The 20,689-nt window shown below is 53.4% G+C and overlaps 1 protein-coding gene across 2 annotated transcripts; it reads left to right on the top strand.

Moving 5' to 3' along the window:
* Positions 1 to 7,050: 7,050 nt before the first annotated feature.
* On the top strand, positions 7,051 to 20,115 carry MMP25 (matrix metallopeptidase 25). 2 transcript variants are annotated; one of them, XM_037043379.1, is made up of 10 exons: positions 7,051 to 7,255; positions 7,662 to 7,794; positions 9,613 to 9,745; positions 9,839 to 10,131; positions 15,383 to 15,559; positions 15,648 to 15,732; positions 15,895 to 15,977; positions 16,599 to 16,751; positions 16,835 to 17,092; positions 17,258 to 20,115. In XM_037043379.1, exons 1-10 carry the CDS (start codon positions 7,181 to 7,183, stop codon positions 17,527 to 17,529), a joined length of 1,662 nt encoding a protein of 553 aa, XP_036899274.1. In that variant the 5' UTR covers positions 7,051 to 7,180; the 3' UTR covers positions 17,530 to 20,115. The 2 variants fall into 2 exon arrangements, with proteins under 2 accessions (XP_036899274.1, XP_036899273.1); XM_037043378.1 differs by having other exon boundaries at positions 7,051 to 7,270.
* The last annotated feature ends 574 nt before the right edge of the window (positions 20,116 to 20,689 follow it).

Here is a 20,689-nt window from a genome sequence, read left to right as displayed (position 1 = left end):
ACCCGTGCGAGTGTCTGAGCCCATGCGGCGTGGAACAGAAGCTGGAAGAGATTCTCCGTGTGATAGCCCACATGGAGTGTGGACTGGGGCTAATGGCGACACCCTGTGAGCACCTCCTCCTGATGACTTCTGGGACATTGGGCAAGAGAGTTTTCATTTATGGGGCACTTACTATCTTTCTATCAGACATAAATTAAAGTTACTCCTATGACTGAAGGACATAAAATGCTCTTGAAACCTGAAGTATTCACAGTGCTTCAGGGCGATGTCAGAGAGATGCTCTAATAGGTATTGTGGGGCCCAGAAGAGTGTGGTAATGAAATGGAAATGGCTTATACAGGATCATGCTGCTGGAGACACAAAGAGATACTCACACGCAGGAGGCCTTTTTTACCACCTAGGATTAACTTCTGAATGGTGTAAGGAGCTCCAGGCTTCTATTGTCACGTAGAACAGTGCCCCATGAATCCCTCTTGACTGACCAACAAAGAGCTGCTTGGTTTGTGGACGGCAGCTCCGTAGTGAATGAACAACATGTTGTTTGGAAGGCTACTGCTCTGATCAGAGAAGGTAAAAACAGATCAGCTCAGTGGGCTGAACTGCATGCTGTTTTCCCAGCAGTGATGGATGGCTTGAACAGTAGTAAAATTCCCTACATTTTGGTTTCTACCAGCTCATGGGCAGTGGCCAGTGGCCTGGCCATCTGACCAGGCAAGAGGGCAATAGAAACTTGGTCCCTGTGGAGATCCCTGGGAGAATTTGAGGGGTGAAAAAAGTAGGACATGTTGATGCCCATTTGAAGAACCCTCTTCCAGATTTAGAAGGTGATTAGAATCAGCAAGCCGAAATCTCTGTGTGCTCGCTTGAGGTGGCGACCTGGGCCCATAACATAAGTGTGTGTGAACCACTTTGGGTGGTTACGTGGCAATTCCCCGCGGGGAAGGCCTTGATCACAGCTGGTGAGTCAGACTGGTCATGGTCTCCTCAGGGGGTTAGAAATGGGTTTTGATGAGAATAGACACTGACTCTGGACTGGGCTTCATTTACCCAAGGGTACATGCCAATGTTCAGATGCTATTTAAAAAGAAAGAAAGAAACACAGAACAGAAGATAGTGCGCCAATTATTATGGCCAATCATTTCTTCAGGCCAAGGACCACACTTTATAGCCCATTATGTCCAATAATGTGCAGAGGGATGTCCTTCTCAGAGTTTTATTTGATAGAGAATTGGAATGGGCACGAAGAACATTGGTTGTGTAAAATGAAAGGCGATAAAGGCTTGAAGAGCTGGTTTACACACCTCCATGAGTGTGTGCTCACACTCAACACAAACGTGAGTGGCCTTAAGGATTTTCCCCACTGGATAGATTTCTCTGTTTTTCTGGTGGATCCGGAGAAAAGGAAGCAGGGAATTATGCTGGCTGGACACTGCAGCTCTTCCCAAAGGGAAAGGATGCTGGTATAATGACTCAATTTTTTCCTTTTTTTTCCTGCACTGCCTTAGTTTTTTCCATACATAATTCAGTGGTCATATAACGAGGGCTGCAAATCCAAGTGCCTGAAACAGCAATGATTTCTAAACAAGAGGTTGCAACATACAGCATCCGGCAGAAGTAAGGCCTGCTTGAGTGTGGTTGGTAGGGTAACAATATGGGTGTAATAATTTATAGTTTTAATTTGAACATTTCACCTAAAATGTCATATGGTGTACTTGAGTGTGATATTGTTATGTTACAGAATTACATGCTTATGATTTTGTAATAAAAGATTTTGTAAGCCCTGGCTGGTGTAGCTCAGTAGATTGAGCGCGGGCCTGCAAACCAGAGGATCGCGGTTCGATTCCCAGTCAGGGCACATGCCTGGGTTGCAGGCCAGTTCCCTGCAGGCCAACCCTCAGCAGGGGATGCACTAAAGGCAACCATACATTGATGTTTCTCTCCCCCTCTCCTTCCCCTCTAAAGATAAATAAATAAATTAAAAAAAAAGATTTTGTAGTCCTGCTGGTGTGGCTCAGTGGATTGAGTGTCGGCCTGAGAACCAAAGGGTCACCAGTTGGATTCCCAGTGTAGGGCACTTGCCTGGGTTGCAGGTCAGGTCCCCAGCAAGGGGCACACAAGAGACAACCACACATTGATATTTTTCTCCCTATTTCCTCCCTTTTCCTCTCTAAAAATTAACACATAAAGATCTTTTATTTTTTTTTTAGTGTGCAATAGGGTTTATTAGTGACACTTTCTCATGATAGAGGACGACTTGCTGAGATGAGAGTGAAAGACAAGAAGTTGGGTGGCAAGAGCACCAGGTCCTTTGTCCTGAGGACTCATATAGTTGGTGGGATGGGGCCAAGAAGTTACATATTGATTGACAGGTAAAAGTGGCCTGCTTCCACAGGTTATGAGACTACTCAAATGTAGGTATGTGTGGGGGTCGTTAGCCCAATCCTTATCTTGCTTCAGACCCCAGTTGGTCATCTTGTAAAATAGATACATGAGACAGGAGAAAGTTAAAGTTGAGGCAGTTACCCAAAGTTACCTATGGGCTCTTTCTGTCAGCACTAGGGACCCTCTCATAAAACAGAGAGTGGCCAGAGGCAAGCAATTAGCCAAATTTGTTTTATGGGTCCTTTCCTTGAGTGCTACAGACCCCCTTCCATCTTCTTCTTCTTTTTTAAAAAATTATTTATGTATCTTTAGAGGGGAAGGGAAACATCAATGTATGGTTGCCTTTCATGCGTCTCCTGCTGGGAGTTGGCCTGCAGGGAACCGGTCTGCAACCCAGGCATGTGCCCTGACTGGGAATCAAACCGCGATCCTCTGGTTCGCAGGCCTGTGCTCAATCCACTGAGCTACAACCAGCCAGGGTTAACACATAAAGATCTTTAAAAAAATTTTAAATAAAAAGGCACGTTATTTGTGCTGGACCCTGTGTTTTAAACCCTTATGTCAGAATTCCTAAGGGCCTGATGGAGCAGGATGTGCCCTCACCACATCTGCCAAAATTGGTGTTAACAGTGAATGCGGCTGTATGCCTGGGGGTAAAAGCCCACAGGCTCTGCACCTGTGTAACCTTATGTGACAGGACTGGACTGAGGGGGAGGCACTTGCTAGATTGCTGTTGCTGCCTGCAATCTAGACCAGCAGGCTACAGCCAAACCTAACGTCTCTTCCAATGTTGTAAGAGTTTGGGTATAAACAGAGAGGAGGAATAGCAGCTAAGGGAAAAGTTATGCACAAATGTCTTATGTAGTGAGGGAAGTCTAATATTACATTAACACCTTTAGAGAGGCTCAAAGCAAAAGATGATATTGTCTCTCAGTACAATTATGTCAGACATCTGAGAAGGTGCATCCGTGTTTGCTGAGACCACTTGTGCGTTTGGAACCTGACAAGACTGAATGGAAGTCCGCAAAACTGAGTGGCCTCATTCTGGCCACATTTTCACATGGTATGATGACGGACTGAAATGAATATGAGTGGGCGGGGTTCTAGGAATGTGCCAGTATCTCTTGAGCCATATATAATTTTTCTGTAAGTGTTCTGTGGGGCTGTGAAATAATAGAGAATATATGTATTGGCCTTTGGTTCCTGGCACAGAGCTCCTAAACCCCCTGTAATTCCCTAATTGCTCTTAGAACACTAAGAGCATCTTTCGTTCTAATGTTTGGTCTCTACCCCCAGTTCCTAACACAATGCTCCTAAGTCCCTCGTAATTTTCTGGTTGACAGAGGAGAGTCTTTTGCTCTAATGAGGTGACTCTGAGCAGACTCCTGATATCTCCCGGATGGGGCTGGTCACCCCAAAGACCATGATGAGCATCCCGGAACTTTCAGCCCCACGACCCATGCTGTAGGGACGGGAGAGGGGCTGACGACTGACTTACTAATGAATTGGTCATGCCTCTGTGATGAACCACCATAAAAATCCCAAAAGTATGGGGTTCAGAGAGCTTCGGGTTGCTGAACACATTTACATGTTGGGAGGGTGGTGAGCGCCAATTCTGTATGGAAGAAGCTCCCGCTAGGGCCCTTCCGGACTTCAGTCTATGTATCTGGCTGTTTACCTGTATTGTCTTTTATATTTCCCCGAGTTTTATGAGCTGTTCTAGCAAATGATGAGTGTCATGAGAATTACAATTTGTAGTCAAGTCAGCAGAAGTTGTGGGAACCCTAGGACCCACTATCTGCGACTGGCATTGGAAGTCGGGTGGTCTTCTGGACTGAGACCTTGTTGGTCTGTGCTAACTCTGGTTGGTGTCAGAAATGAACTGTAGGACACCCAGCTGGTGTGCCAGAGAATTACTTGGTGTGGGAAGAAACTCCACACATCTGCTGTCATAAGTGTTCTAAGTGTGACAGTAGTGAGAAGGGAGAGGGGAAACACGCAGGAGTGTGGGATCTGTGACAGGCTGAATTGTGCCCCCCACCCCCCACCCCAGGACCTCAGAATGCGACTGCATCTGAAGACAGGGCCTCTACAGAGGCGAGGGGGCAGGGAGGGAGAGAAACATCACAAGGATTGTCTGCCTCTTGCCTGTCCCCAACTGGACACCCAGGCATGTGCCTTTACCGGCGTCTAACCGGCCACCCTTCAGTTCTCAGTCTACTGCTGAACCCACTGAGCCACACACGTCAGTTAACTGGTGTCTGTTAAAGAAGAGAACATCTGGACACACAGGCACCGGAGCTGCATGGGCACAGAGGAAATACCATGTGAACACAGGGAGAAGGCAGCCACCTGCAAGCTGAGAGAGAGGTCTCGAAATGGTGGGAGAATCCAACTTTGCACGCTCCTTGATCTTGGACTTTCCAGCTTCCAGAACTGTGAGAAAGGAATTTCTGTCGTTTATGCCACCCAGTCTGTGGTAGTTTGCTATGGCAGCCCAGAGGACCAAGGCAGGATCTCAAGTGTTTTAGTTTGCATCTCTAGCTCACTATCCTGCTTGCTTTGTATTTTGTCTAAAACATCTGGGGTCCCCGACTGTCCTGCTGCAGAGACAGCCCTGTACTGGTCACACCGGTCACTCGCCAGGAGGCCCCCCTTTGATTTCTCCTGTTACTTCTTTTTTTAAATAAATTTTTAAAAAGATTTTATTTATTTATCTTTAGAGGGGAAGGGAAGGCGAGAGGGATAGAAATATCAATGTATGGTTGCCTCTCGTGAGTCCCCTGCTGGGAACTGGCCTGCAACCCAGGCATATGCCCTGACTGGGAATCAAACCGCCATTGTCTGGTTCGCGCTCAGTCCCCTGAGCTACGCCAGCCAGGGCTCCTGTTACTTCAACTGCCCAGCCTCCTAGCCCTGTGGGCAGGGAGGCGAGGCTCTCGGGGTCCCTAAATCTCTGCCTCCGAACAAGAAGCAGGTGCTGAGTTCTTTAACAGATGTTACTGTAACAGGGTGCAGCCAAGGAGGGGGGCCCAAATAGGGATTTGTAATGGGGTCCAGAACTCAGGGTGTCCAGGAAATATTAGAAAAAATATATATAGGATCTCCTCACCCCCCACTATTCTGAGCTGGGGGATGGGACACTTGGAGCAGGGCCATTGAGAGCTATTTTGCATAGCAACAGCTTTGCAGCCAACCTCTGGCATGGTCATTTAACATATCTATAACCTTTAACCGGTTTCGTGGATATGTTAAATGGCTGTGGCCCTGCTTTGAGCTGGGGTATGGAAGTGACTTCCACCCAAGATGAAACTGGGAGGCAACGCCCCCTGGTTACAGCGCCTGTTTGAGACCTTGGTTAGAAGACTGGCTCCAGGCCAGGGGGCCACGCCTGCCCAGACTCACTGTGGCAGCCCAGTAAAGCTGGGAAAATGAGGGCGTGCAGGCAAGTGTAACTGTTTGCGGGAGGAGTGGGAAATGGGGCTGCAGAGGAAGTTTGGCGCTGGGATTTAAACCCAGGTGCGGCAGCCATGCCAAGAGGGTGGAGTACGCGGCTTAGGAAGCAGGAGAGACTTTGCCTGGAAGAAAAGGGGGTGGAAGGACTCTTGCTGGTGGGCCCTGAGAAGGTGCCACGTGGCTTTGGATTAACTGGAGATCGTGGCAGTGACCCAGCTGATGGTGCCAGGAGCCTGAATCATGGACTTCTACTTCTTTCCTGAGATACGGTCCCCAGACCAGGGCAGAGGGAGAAGGAAGGACTGTGTGCGTCTGTGGGTATTCTAAAGGACTTTAGTATTTTAATGAGGACACTAAGTCACTACTCTCAGTCCGTATAACTTTTAAATACACATTTCCTTTTCACCAGTTTCTGGCATTGAGAGACGTCTTTCCTCTGGGTGCGGGCAAGGTGAACCAGTAGGTGGGGGAGAACCCTGCGAGGAAAAGGGGATCCTTTTGGTAGCAGTATACCGTTCCGTCCCGCCTCTGTTCTGTAACGCACTGGACCACAGATGCCTCCCGCCTGCGGAGAAGCGGCACGGTCCCCGGCAGCGCGCGGGGCTGGGGGACGCACCCGGGCCGCAGGCACCGCCCCGGACACGCCGTGGGCACCGGCAGCGACCCGCGGGGCGCGCCCCCGGATCCGGCGGAGCGGGGGATCGTGCAGCGGTCCGGGCCTGAAACATCCCCCGCGCTTCGCCAGCCTCCCTGCGTGGGGTCTCCGGGGACAGCGGTCGGGGCGGGCGGAAGAGCCGCGCCTGCCCCCGCAGGGCTGCGCAGCCCAAGAAAGCAGAATCGATCCTCGCCCGGGAGCTGGGATCTGGGAAGAGAAACTTGCGACGGCGGCTGGGGCTCTTCGCCCCCACGCCGGCCCCGCCCCGAGCTCGAAGCGAGGTCGCTGGGTCCCGACCGGGGACGGGGCCACCGCCTGGCCCGCTCGCACCTTCTCGCTGGACACCCGAAGGCTGAGCCATTTCGGAGCCGTGCGGTCGCTGCGCGTCGGGTGCGCAGGGTCGGGACCAGCCGGGGACCCAGAGGGGTTGTCGCCGCGGAGCCGGAGCACGGACTTCCACCCCTCCCGCGTTCTCTCAACCCTCCGCAGACCCCAGCCGCTCTGGACTCCACATACCGCGGCTCCGTGCTCCCCAGGGCCTTCGACCCCAGCCTCCCTGCCCTCCCCACCTGTCCTGCACCGGACGGATAGTCCCCACCCCAGTTCTCCAGACTCCTCCCCCTGGTCCCCAGGGCGGCTCCGGTCAGGCCCGCTCGAGCCCCACGGCTGCCCAGGCAGGAGCGAGCCATGCTCCGGCTCTTGGCGCTGCTGCTCCAGCTGCTGCCGCTGCCTGCGCTCGCCCCGCAGCCCGCGGCGCAGGACGTGAGTCTGGGCGTGGTGAGTGCTGGGTTTCCAAGGCTCCTGGGATTTGTAGGGGGGCGGGGAGAGGGAAGCCGATGTCGGGCACCCGGGTGAGGGCTGGTTCAAATGTCTGAAGAGTGACTGACTGGGGATGGGGTCAGGGGACCAGGATTCTTGGATTCGTCAGGTTTGGGACCTGGATTTAAAGATCTGGAATGGGACTAGGGTGCGGGCGTGAGGACTAAATGAAGACTGGCAATCCTGGGGATGGAGGGCCAGGACCTTGAGAGGAAACCAGGCGAGCACCTGGGGCTGGAAGCCCTGGGTTCCCAATTGGTGAGAGGTGAGGCTTCCAGGATGGTGTGGGAAGGCAGGACCCCATCCCTTCCTGCCCCCCCTGACTCACCTGTTCACGTCTATGGTCCAGGACTGGCTGACACGCTATGGCTACTTGCCACCACCCCACCCAGCCCAGGCCCAGCTGCAGAACCCTGCAAAGCTTCGGGATGCCATCAAGGTGATGCAGAGGTTTGCAGGGCTGCCTGAGACTGGCATCCTCGGTAGGTGGCCCCCAACCCCTTCCCAGACCTGCCTCTGCACCCATCTTGACCATTATCTAGCTATTCTTAAACCTCAGCATGCACCTGAGTCATGAGAGCTATGAAAATGCTGATCTCAAGTCAAAACCCAAAGAGGTTCTCAAGCATACCTCTTTCAGTAAATATTTGTGGAGAATCTCTTACATGAGAGGCCATTTCAACCTCCACCGGTGCAGCGTGAACAAAGTAGGTAAGGTCCCTGCTCTCATGGATCTGACCTTCTAGAGAGAGACAAATAGTTCCTAGAGATCAGGAACAGAAATATGCAAGATAATTAAAGATAGTAATAAAAAGTTTTTTTCTAAAATCTTCACCCCAAGGATATGTTCATTGATTTTTAAAGAGAGGAAGGGGGAGGAGAGAGAAACAGAAAGGGAAACATCGATGTGTGTTTGCCTCCTGTACATTGATTGGCTGCCTCCTGTACACGCCCTGACTGGGGATCAAAACGTAACTAGGTACGTGCCCGGATCAGGAATTGAACCGCAACCTTTTGGTGTGCGAGCTGATGCTCCAACCAACTGAGCCACCCGGCCAGGGCAGATGGTGGTGTTTGGAAGAAGATAAAATGTTAATGGTATGGAGGGGCTATTCTAGTCAGATCATGGTCCTCCGAATGCTGTCATGAGTCAAGAGGAGCTCCTTTAACACCAATAACTCAGGACACAAAGAGGAGCCAGAAATGGGAAGATGTGGAAGAAGAGTGTACCAGCCCAGTGCAAAGGCCCTGTGGTTCAGGCACAGGCTGTGTGTGCACCTGTGATCAGAGAGGACTGAGGAGCTAAGCAAATGCCTGATGGGGAGGAGGCTTGAAAGGTGTTTGGGTTTGATTCCAAAGCATAGCTAGAAACCATGGGTGGGTTTGAAGGAAGAGGGCAACTTGATCTGTTTTGCAGTTTTACATTTCCTCTGTTTGCTGATGGAGAATGGAGGGTGGGGAACACCGAGGCCGGGAAGGAGGTATTGCCATGTCCAGGCAAGGGATGGTGATGGCCTGGACTAGGGTGGAAGGCGTGACGAGAGGTGGTTGATCACAGGGGTGCGCAGTTTGGAGGCAGGGCTGGGAGGCTCCTCTGTTGGGTTGAATGGGGAAGAAGAGAGAACTGGTGGGATCCTGGCCAGCTGTGAGGGAAGGCAGGGTCTTTCTCTGCCCTGTCCCCTGCCCAGCAGTGTTTGGCATCTACCTGTGCTCCTGTGCTTTGTGACCTCAACCAATGAGATGAGGTTTGATGTTCCTTCGAAGATGAAGAGACTTCTGTGAATTGAGCCCAGCTGGAAAAGGGGGTTCCGGGCATCCTCCTATCCAGGAGGGCGTGGCCAGCCACAGGAAACCAGAGACCCAGCTGGCATGGGCACTTCAGACTTCATCCAGATGTGATGGGGTCTTGGGAGTTATGGTGTAGGGTGCGGGTAACCTAACCTCCCAGGGGTTTCTAGCCTCAGAGAAAGGAGTTTCCACTGCACCCCCAGGTCTCCTTTCTTGAGTACGACTGCCAGGGTTCAGGGAGGCAGGACCCCAAGATCCCTGCCTGAAGCTCTGAGCACCACCTGGAGGCAGCCAGTCCCTCCAGGGCCAGGTACAGAGGGTGACACCGCCCAGAAAGACAGTGTCATGATTTGGCATGACTGGCTTCCAGAATCAGACTGCCTGGATTCAAATCCAAGTGGGGCAAGTTTCTTAATCTCTCTGAACCTCAGTTTCCCCATATAGGAAGTTAGCTGGTACCATGATTAGGGCATGTTGTCCTGCTGATCCTGCACTCCCAACCTTTCCTACAGACCCAGTGACAATGGCCACCATGCGTAAGCCCCGCTGCTCCCTGCCCGACGTGCTGGGGGTGGCAGGGCTGGTCAGGCGCCGCCGCTATGCTCTGAGTAGCAGTGTTTGGAAGAAGCGAACTCTGACATGGAGGTAGGTCTGGCTGCCCACCCCACCCTGGGCCTACCTGCTAGACCCTGGTCTCTGCCTCCCTTGCCATCCTCATTCCTGCTCCTCTTTCCCCAGGGTGCAGTCCTTCCCCCAGAGCTCTGCGCTGAGCCAGCAGACCGTGAGGAGTCTCATGCACCATGCCTTGACCGCGTGGGGTGTTGAGTCAGGCCTCAAATTCCAGGAGATGGATTCTCAGAGCCCAGCAGAGCCTGACATCCTTATTGACTTTGCCCGGGCCTACCACCAGGACAGTTACCCCTTTGACGGGCAAGGGGGGACCCTAGCCCACGCCTTCTTCCCCGGGGAGCATTCCATCTCTGGGGACACTCACTTCGACGATGAGGAAATCTGGACTTTTGGATCAAAAGGTACGATATTCCTTTCTCTGAGAGGTCCTCTTCCCAGGTCTGTCTGTCCTTAAGAATTAGGTTTAAATTACATTTCTTTTTTTTCAAGATTTTATTTATTTATTTATCTTTAGAGGGGAAGGAGAGAGGGAGAGAAACATCAATGTATGGTTGCCTTTTGTGTGTCCCCTGCTGGGAGTTGGCCTGCAGGGAACTGGCCTGCAACCCAGGCATGTGCCCTGACTGGGAATCGAACCGCGATCCTCTGGTTTGCAGGCCCTTGCTCAAGCCACTGAGCTACACCAGCCAGGGCTACATTTCTCAATGGGGTCTGTGTCAGTTGGGTTTCTCCAGAGAAACAGAACCAACCAATAGGGGGTGTGTGTGTGTGTGTGTGTGTGTGTGAAGTAATTTATTTTAAGGAATTGGCTCACAGAATTGTGGGACTGGCAAGTCTAAAGTCTGTAAGGCAGGCCCACAGGCTGGAAGTTCAGGTGAGAACCGATGTTGCAATCTTGAGTCCAAAATTTATAGGGCAAGCCAGCTGGCTGGAAACCCAGGCAGGATTTCTATGTTGCAGTCTTGGAGCGGGAATTCTTTCTCTGAGAAATCTTTTTTTGCCATTAGGCCTTTCAACTGATTAGACGAGACCCACCCCCAGTAGGGAGAGTAATCTGCTTTACTTATAATCAACTGATTGTAGACGTTAATCACACCTACAAAATAACCTCCAAAGCAACATCTAGGCTGGTGTTCGACCAGGCAACTGGGCACCGTAGTCTGGCCTAGTTAACATAAAAAATTACCCATCACAGAGGCCTGTCAGGTACTCAACTCTGAACTGGGGCTGAGGACTTAAAGAGGCACAACAGCCCTGACTGGTGTGGTTGAGTTGGGCATCCTCTCACAAAGCGAAAGGTTGCCAGTTTGATTCCTGGTTAGGACACATGCCTGGGGTTCGGGTTTGGTCCCTTTTCTGGGCATGTGTATGGGAGGCAACTGATTGATGTTCCTCTCACATCGATATTTCTCCCCCTCTTTCTCCCTTCCTTCTCCACTCTCTAAAGACAAACAAACAGCCCCGGCTGGTACAACTCAGTGCACTGAGCGCCGGCCTGTGAAGTAAAGGGCTGCAGGTTCAATTCCCAGTCAGGGCACATGCCTGAATTGTAGGCCAGGTCCCTGGTGAGGGGCTCTTGAGAGGCAACCCCACATCAAATGCTTCTCTACCTCTCTTTCTCTCTCCCTTCCCCTCCATCCAAAAATAAAAAAGATAAACAATCAGAATCTTGGGGACAGGGGAAGAGTCCAGCAGCTGAGTCAGAAGAGAAACTGTCTCACGGCAGTCGGGACGCGCTACATGCGGTGACACAACTGCAGGAAATCAACAGGGAAGTCTGTGGGTGCCCAGAGGAAAGGCGGGGTCGGCTTCTGGCTGAAGGAGGCTTCCTGGGAGCAGTGACTTTGTTCATTGCACATTACACGCACACGTACTCGCTAACATACAAAACCACACTCTCCTGGGGTACAATATGAAAGGGCCAGCCAGTGAGCAGCTTGACTCCAGAGTAGTCAGGAGTGGTCAGGGATGGGAGCACTGGGGTGAGAAAGGACCTGGGACATTTGGGCTGGAAGGCAGAAAATCCAGTGTTGGGAGGGAAACCACAGAGGATGGATGGGAGGTATCGTACTACAAAGGGCCTCGGAGAGCACAGGGAAGAGTCTGGATTGTAGGATTCTGGAGGCCATAGGTGTGGGAGGCTTCACCTTCTAGAAAGACCACTGGCTACCGTGCAGGCCAAGATAGGGGCAGCGAGGCAGGGAGCTGCCACAGGGTCAAGGTGAGAGATGGTGGGGGGTGATGGGAAGTGGTGAACAGGGGCAGTGGGTAACTCTCAGGGAAGTTTAGTCAGGACCGGCAAGACTGGAGTCCGTTGGGTCCTAGAGGAAAAGGGTATAGGAGGGTGGGGTGCTGGCCCCTGCAGGACCAAGCCCTGTTAATGCAGATGGGAATGTGGGGGGAGGAAGCCCAGGTTGGGGGAAGGTAGAAGCAAGTTCAGGTGGGGGCATGTTTGCGGTGTTTATGGGCAATCGTGCAGCTGGTGCCTCAGTGGTTCAGTATGTTGTTCTAGAGTTTGAACTCCTTTGACTTAGGTTAGGTTCCCCAGAAGCAAAGCTCCAGATGGAAATTCTTATGTAAGCAGTTTCTCAGGGGCACGTTCTTGAGGGGAAAGGGAAACAGGAGGAGGCTGGGGAAAGAAGCTGGGCAGGGAGGCAGCCTCAGCCCCAGAGGAGCCTGACCCCACTGGAAGGGCTGCAGCCCAAGTGGTGCTGCAGGGTGGGCTGCAGGTGCGGTGCCCAGCTCTCCTAGTCCCAAATCGGCCATTAGCTGCCACCTGCTGGGCAGAGGTAGCCTGGGAGGAAGAGCCATTTTCTGGGGAAGGGGACAACCCGAGGCTGGGTACGCAGGCTCAGAGAAGATTTGGACAGGGTGCAGCTAGCATCCACAGTAGTGAGACTGTGTAACACAGCATTCAAGAACATGACCTTAGCCCTGGCTGGTGTGGCTCAGCGGAGTGAGCACTGGCCTATGAACTAATAGGTCGCAGGTTTGATTCTCAGTCAGGGCACAAGCCTGGGTTGGGGGCCAGGTCCCCAGGTGGGGGTGTATGAGAGGCAACAGATTGATGTATCTCTCACACATTGATGTTTCTCTCCCTTTCTTTCTCCCTTCCTTCCCCTCTCTCTAAAGGTAAATCTTTAAAACACACACGCACAGGAGTGGAACTCAAGGCTGGGATCCTCTGCTGGCTATGTGTATAAGTCGCTTGACTTCAGTGTGCTCAGTTTTGGCATCTGAGAAACTGGGATAATAATAGCACCTGCTGGTAGTGTGGACTTGAGGACTTGAGTAATTCACCTCCAGCTCTCTGCACAGGGCCTGACACAGCAGAGCTCCATTCACTGCCAGCTGCTGTCAGAGCTGGGCCTGGTGGCAGGTTTAACAGTAAGAGGTATGGGGTAAGCATCAGGGGAAGAAAAATCAAAGAAATAGAGAAAGAACAATCTGAAAGGTGGAACAGGAAGTAGTTAGCAGTGGCAGTGTTACATGGGCTTGGATTTGGTCACCTTAGTGCCCGGAAGTGTGGTGGATGGGGAAATGACCCAGACCATAGTGGGGTTGGGAGTAAGAGGAGCTGAGGAGGTGGAATGAATTTAGATCACTGACCAAATTAATTTGCCAGGGAAGGGAAGGGGTGTGGGGCAGGCAGGTCCAGGCAGTATTTTAGGATGAGGGAATCTTGAGCATTCAGGGATGCTGGATGAGTTACTAGAGTCTGGGGATGGATAGATGGCCACATGGACAGATGTAGAAATGGACTGATGAATGGGGCATTTTTCTTGTCCTACAGAAGGTGAGGCAGGGTCCTTGAATGGAGCAGGGCAAAAGGCAGGAGGCGAGCCTGGGGGAGAGGAAGCTGCCTGTTCTGGGTGCACAGGAAGTTACAGATCATCGTATTTTTCAGACCATAGGACACCTAGGTTTTAGAGGAGGAAAATAGGAAAAAAATTGTGAGCAAAAAATGTAAAATATTTAATGACATAAATAATATTTCACTAATGTGAATGTAAAGCTACCTTCGGACTATAAGACACACCCTCGTTTTCCTCCCCAGTTGAGGGGGGGAGTGTGTCTTATAGTCTGAAGATACGGTGCATAGGATGACCTGTCTTGATGGAATAGAAAATGCACTTGTCATCTAAGAGTTGGGGGTGGGGCGGAGTGCAGAGAGCAAAGAAGCTTCCTGCTAAGGCCCCAGATTTCCTGCAGCCACATAGCATGAGAAGGGTACAAGGAAGGGTTGTGGCCAAAGGAGAACCAACGCAAGGAGGGCGGTGGGGGTGAGAGATGGGAGATGTACCTGATTAAGACACCAAACTGCCTCCGGTTTCTCAGAAAAAGGACTCAGAGCAATGAGAAAACCCACAGTCAACGGGGGAATTCATCAGTATGTTTGAGCGTGACCAAGACCACCTGAAGTCACCGCCAAAAGCAGGACGCACTGTCAGAGTGCTCGGCCTTAGTTTCAGCTCCGTCATTTAACTTGAACTCTCTACACCTTGATTTCCTGGCCTGTAAAATGGGGTTGGAGGTAGAGGTTTTGTGAGAAGTTAACGAGGACAAGGGTTTGCTGCCCCTCTTAGACAAACATTTCATTCTTAGACGCTCACCCAGTGGCCTTTAGTGGCTGAAAGGAAGTTGCTTCTCAGTACACCACGTCATTTCCAATAAACCCACTTTCAACAGTGTTGACCCTAATTAGAGATTTCCATGAAATAGATCAACATCTGGGGAAATCGATACCTCCTGGGTGCTGCCCCCCCTTTTGCTGTCTTTGTCTCCTTTGACCTTGTCCACTAAAGGAGAGCCAGCAGGCAGCTCATGGGTGGATGAGGAGCTGGTATTTGGCCAGCAATGGGGAGCGTGAAGACGCTGGCTTCTGGCGCCTGGGCTAGGTCCCCAAGGAAGAGGCCTCTGTGTTCAGAGAGGCTGAGAGTGAGGCTGGCCACCCAGGCCAGCAGACTGTGGTCAGAGAGTGCATGCTGAAACTTTGGGTTCTGAGGAGATGGATGAAGGCCGCAGTGGTGGGGAGGAGAAGCCAGGACCCCAGGGAGGTGGGAGGGGTGGAGGCTTTGGGAGGGAGAGATGGGGGAGAAAAATAGATATAGAGAAGATGTGGGCACTGCAGGGATGCAGATGGAAGGAGGGGGGAGGAAGGAAAGACAGTGGGGTTCTGGAGGTCTTGGGAACAGAGGCCAAGGGTACTCAGCAACATTCCTAGTGGTGGCGGGGAGGTCCGTGGGCAGGAACCTTTGACCACAGGCTGGAGATGGGAGTGGGGGGGGGAACTCCAAGGGCTGGGGCTTCCTCTAGAGAGCTGTATGCATCCTCAGGCTTTTGCTTCCCCTCCCCCCAGGTTTATGTATGCAGTCTTTTCTTCCTGTAGGCAGGCCTACATCACTCTAGGCTTGCCGCTTCTCTCCCCAGACTGTCTCCTCCTACACTTTCCCTAACCTGTTCTATAGATCTCTTTAGCCTGATATCCCAGTGTCTAATGAATAAAAACACTTGCTGATTAAGTGAATTCATACAAGAAGGAAGAGGGTCTCCTGGCCGTTCTTGTCTGCCAGCAGGCCCCGCTCCTGGGGGCGTCCTTGCTGCCCCTTACCTGGCTGCCACAGCTCCAACCCACTCTCCCTTCCTCCGCAGATGGTGAGGGGACTGACCTGTTTGCTGTGGCTGTCCATGAGTTTGGCCATGCCCTGGGCCTGGGCCACTCCTCTGCACCCGACTCCATCATGAGGCCCTTTTACCAGGGCCCTGTGGGCCACCCCACGGAGTACCGCCTGTCCCAGGACGACCGGGAAGGCCTGCAGCAGCTCTACGGTACCAGGGGTTGGGGCATGAGTGGCTCTCGTGGTGTGGCCTCTGCCCCAGGGTCAGGCAGCCCACACCTTGCTGACTCTCTTTACAGGGAAAGCACCCCAAACCCCATACGATGAGCCCACAAGGAAACCCCTGGCTCCTCCTCCTCTGCCCCCTGCCCTGCCCCCAGGCAGGTGAGTCCCCTTCCAGCTTTGTGATCTTGTGCCAGCTCCCCCTGGTTGGTGTCCCCCATGAGATGGCCATGGTGAGAGTCCCTGCCCCACAGGACTGGCACCAAGGCTCAGTACAGAGAGGAGCCCTGACCCCTTTCTTCTCATCATTCCTTTCCTCCTCAGACCCTCCTTGCCTGTCCCTGATCGATGTGATGGCAATTTTGATGCCATAGCCAACATCCGTGGAGAAACCTTCTTCTTTAAAGGTGAGTCACTTCCGATCTTCCCTGGCCCCATAGAGTTGGCTTCCTACCCACTTTGCATGAGCCCACAGGGCCTATGGGGTTTCCCAGGATGAGGGACTTTCAAATTGGGGGGTGCGGTGGCTCTCTCTGTTGAGCACCTGGCACATGCCTTTCCTCACTCCCTTTCTTTCCCCAGTTCCTACTCTCCCTCTGAAGCCCCACAGAACCTTCCCCTTCCCCAGGAGGCCTTTGCTTTCTTTCTCCTAAGTTCCAAGGGCCCCCCCCCTTTTTTTTTTGCCTCTGTAACTTGCATCCTGAGCCCAAGCAGCCCAGCTGGCTTGCTTCTTCCAGAGCTCACTTCTTCTATCTGTGTGACTTTCTAAAATAAACTTCTGCTTGCATTTAGCGGGGNGGCTGGGGGTGGGGGGGGGGGGGGGGGGGGGGACCCCATGAGGATGGGGGGTGGGAGTGGTGGTAGAGAGTAAGTCCTGGGCCAGCCAGTCACCCTAGAACCACTGTACCCTTGATTTCCAAATGAACCACCTATCGCCCAGCATGAAGTTCCAGCAACACACTCGGGGGGGGGGGCGGGGGGCAAGACCTTTGCCATCTCATGCTCCATGCCCATCCCTTCTTCCACAGGCCCCTGGTTCTGGCGCCTACAACCCTCAGGACAGCTGGTGTCCCCCCGACCTGCCCGGCTCCATCGCTTCTGGGAGGGGCTGCCTGCCCAGGTGAGGGTCATCCAGGCTGCCTACGCCCGGCACCGAGATGGCCGAATCCTCCTCTTCAGCGGTGAGTGGGGCGCGGGCGGGGGCAGGCCGTACGGGTGGGGCACCCGCACCGGAGCAGTTGCTCAACAAGCCACTTGCCTGCAGGCTCCGAGTTCTGGGTGTTCCATGACCGGCAGCTAGAGGGCGCCGCGCGGCCGCTGGCAGAGCTGGGGCTGCCCCCCGGGGAGGAGGTGGACGCTGTGTTCTCGTGGCCGTTGAACGGGAAGACCTACCTGGTCCGGGGCCAGCGCTACTGGCGGTACGATGAAGCGGCCGCACGTCCAGACCCTGGCTACCCGCGCGACCTGAGTCTCTGGGAGGGGGCGCCTCATACCCCCGACGATGTCACCGTCAGCAACACAGGTAGGAGGGCCCGCGGGGAGGGTCTGAGGCCCCCCGACTGCAAGCTACTGGCCCTTGGGGTTGGGGCTTGAGGTCATCCTGGGGAATGATTCTGGGGAACCCTCCAGAGGGGCAGGGCTTGGGGCAACTTGGATCAGCCCTGCAGCGTTTCCGCCCACCCCGCAGGTGACACCTACTTCTTCAAGGGCATCTACTACTGGCGCTTTCCCAAGGGCAGCGTCAAGGCCGAGCCGGACTCCCCCCAACCCATGGGTCCCCAATGGCTGGACTGCCCGGCCCCCAGCGCTGGCCCTCACTCCCCCAGGCCGCCCAAAGCGACTCTCAAGCCAGGACCCTGCAATTGTCAGTGTGAGATCAACCAGGCCTCTGGAACGCCACCGATGCCCCTCCTCCTGACCCTTCTGCCCCTGTTGGTGGGGGGCGTCACCTTCTGCTGAGGTGAAGACAACGCTACACTGAGGGGGCCGGGTTTCCCACCGCGGGCCTGTAGGGGATTGTGATCGCTGTTAAGCCTCATTCTCCGTTCCCAGGGGCGGGATCAGCATGGATTCAGCTGGGCATAAATGGGTGACAGGGAGACAAAGTCTGGCTCTGGGACCCAACACAAGAAATGGTAGGCGCCGCCGCGCGCTGCCCCCTCAGGTCTGTGCTTTTCCCGGAATAGCTGGCTTTTCTCAAGAGCGCAGCGGGCTGATGCCCTGTAGCCCTCACCCTGCCAGGCAACGGCTGCTCACGTCTGTATGGATCTTTAGAGCAGGGGCCCCCAAACTCCGCTACCTGTCCGCCTCCAGGCACCAGGGCCTCCAGGCGCAAGTGACGCACTCCTGTGCTCCGCCTCCTGTCGCCCTGCCCTCCTCCCCGCCCCAGCTGGCCAACAAGTGGAGCTAAGCTCACCTGAGCTCAGCCTCCCACCCCCCACCTCACCTGAGCTCCTGCACCCTGGCATCCCCCTTTCGGTCCCTGGGGCCGAAAAGATCAGGGAGCGCTGCTTTAGAAGACAGGCCTGATCGGGAGACTAAACCCCAACCCTGCTCCTTTTCCAGAAGTTTCTCACCCTCTTCTGCTTCCACCAGATCCCAGTCAGCACCGTGTGGGTGAGGAACTGGAACCAGTTCTGAGACCACCCCTGGGCAGCAGTGCTGCTTGTCCTAGGTGACATCAGTGGCCTCAAGGGTGACCTTCCACAAATTGGCCCCTGGACCTCATTGCAGGTCACCACCCCAGACCCAGCACTCTTCCCATTTAATAGGACACCCTCTTATTTTTAAAAACCTCTTTCTGCCTCCACACTGGGGTGTCTGCAGTTGCCTGCAGGAGAACTCTTGATGCGGAGTCACTGATTCCTCAGCACTCCTGGGTGATACGTGCATGAAACCAGGGCTGTCTCATTCACTCCCCACTCTCCACAGGATTCGGGAGCTAAATCAGTCCCTCCAGAACTGTGCCTCTGTAATATTCCCTACCAGATTCAACCAGGGAACTTAAGAAATACAGATCTCACGCCCTCACCCTGACCCTTCACTCCGGGTGGGGCCAGGAGTCTGCATTTGAACGAGCTGGGGTGAGGGTGGGGTGGTCTGTTGGGCCCAGGGAATGGGCTCCTCTCTGTCTTGTAGCTTTTCTGTGTCTCTGCCATGTTCCCCTAGGAGCCAATCTCTTCATGTCTCCTACAGAGCCAAGCTGATGGCCTTGGTCGAGAGGGTTCACCCCCATGGTTTGAGTCACTTAGTGGCCTCTCCTTGGGTTGCTATCCAGCCTTATGGCTCCACAGTGCTGCCTGGAGCAGAGGCTGTGGGCTGCAGTCCCAGTGAGCAGGGACAGTGCCTGCTGTTGGTCACGACTCTGTCTCTTCACTGCACAGGCTTACAGACACATTCTGTGATACTATCCAATTTAAAGGAGACCAGGTGGATTATATCTGCACTCCCGTGCTCTGCATAATTTGGGTGGGGTGGTTTTATGATGATGATAATGGTGAAGGTGCCACGTCAGGGTGGTTCATACCTTACACTAGACAAAATTCACACCTGTGTGGTGGGTGAGTGCACAGAGAGCCTGAGGGAGGTGTCAAAGTCAGGGAATGCTGATGGCGGAGCAGAAATGCCGGACACCTGGTCCCCGGGCACATGGCTTGACTAGTTACAGGGAGATGGCAAGCTGAGAACGGGGTAAGACTGAAAGTGAGAGAAGCAGGGGGCATTTAAGCCGACTGATTCCCATCCCCCGCCCCATAGGTCAGTTTAGGCCTAACGGGTGTCCAACCTTTTGGCATCTGTGAACCACACTGGAAGAAAAAGAGTTTTCTTGGGCCACCTGTTAAATATATTGCAACATGAAGTTGGTTACCTGGGCCAGGTTATTGAGGTGAGCTCTTGGCTCCAATGAAGGTCACAGCGGAGACTACAGACCACAGCAGGCAGGAGCAGGTCTGCGGCCTACCCACCCTCTCCCCAGAACAACATCAATGAGGCCTTTATGCACACACCGTATTTGCTCAGTGTCAGAAAACAATCACAGCCTGTCACAGCCCCCGTGCTTCCCCTTTGCTTCTGTTCTCGATTTTGGTGCAGCCAAGTGTGTACACAGCCCCTGGGTGGGGTGAAGTGAGCACAGAGTGATGACTGAGGGCTAAGGAGGTGGTAGCCTTTCCGGCACCAGCCTTCTGACCTCAATGTCATGCGTAATGATGAACCACCTGAGCCTGGTGCTGGCCTGAGTCCAGTCAGCCAATAAGTAGGTACAACTCTCATGGTTTAGCCACAAGGGGAAGTCTTCGTGTCTGTGGAGCTGCTGGCAGGAAAGTAGGCAGTTCCGTGTGTGAGCTTCTCTCAGAACCTGGCTGAACCCTGAGTACACCCCATTCCCACAGGAATGTAATTCCTTACCTCTGGAACAGCAGCAGGAACTACATAACAGTATAGTAAAGTCCACCCTGGACAGAAACCAGGCCAGAGCGGGACTTAGAGCAGGATAGAGTTTACAACACAAGTGCAGGTGACTATGAGAGCGAATTTATTGTAACTGGGGACAGTGAAATAAGGAAGGGCCTAGGATTGAAGAGTAACAGGAGAGAGCCCAGGCGGGGCTGCTGTCAGCTCACTGAGAAGTCAGAAAAGGAGGCTTTGGAGACAGGTTTGGGGGCTTAGCTGGGGATGAGCTGCTGCTGCGGCCCATTGCTCCCCCGGCTGCAGGTCTCGTGGGTCCTTTACAGTGTAGGAGGTGCGTGCCGGTGTGGGCCAAAGAGGAGGAAGAGAAAGGAGAGGGCATGCTCCTGGTAGGGAGAGCAGGAACTGGGTTCTTTGTTTTGAAGGTTTTTTGGTTTTTTTTGGTCTGGGAATTTAGGGGAAGTCTTAGGGGACATCTCAATGGAATATTCATCAGTTTTCCAGGTGTGCCCTTCCAGGGTCATGGTCTCCAGTGATTCATCGGAGCGAGGGCAGGGGGTCCTCAGTTGCAGCAGCTGGTCCTGGCATCGCCCACCCGGCTTTGCTGCTTTTCGGGCCTGGGGCTGAGACAACTGAGGCCCAGGTATTACTTCTAAGGAGGTGACCTTCTGTATCTGGCTGTAGATGGCTCTTTGCTGGGCCAGTTTGTTCA

Source organism: Sturnira hondurensis, unplaced genomic scaffold (assembly GCF_014824575.4).
Source record: "Sturnira hondurensis isolate 20B ecotype Veracruz unplaced genomic scaffold, ASM1482457v3 Scaffold0004089, whole genome shotgun sequence".
NCBI lineage: Eukaryota > Metazoa > Chordata > Mammalia > Chiroptera > Phyllostomidae > Sturnira > Sturnira hondurensis.
The sequence above is the reverse complement of the archived record's forward strand: the minus strand, read 5'-3'. Positions and strand labels throughout refer to the sequence as shown.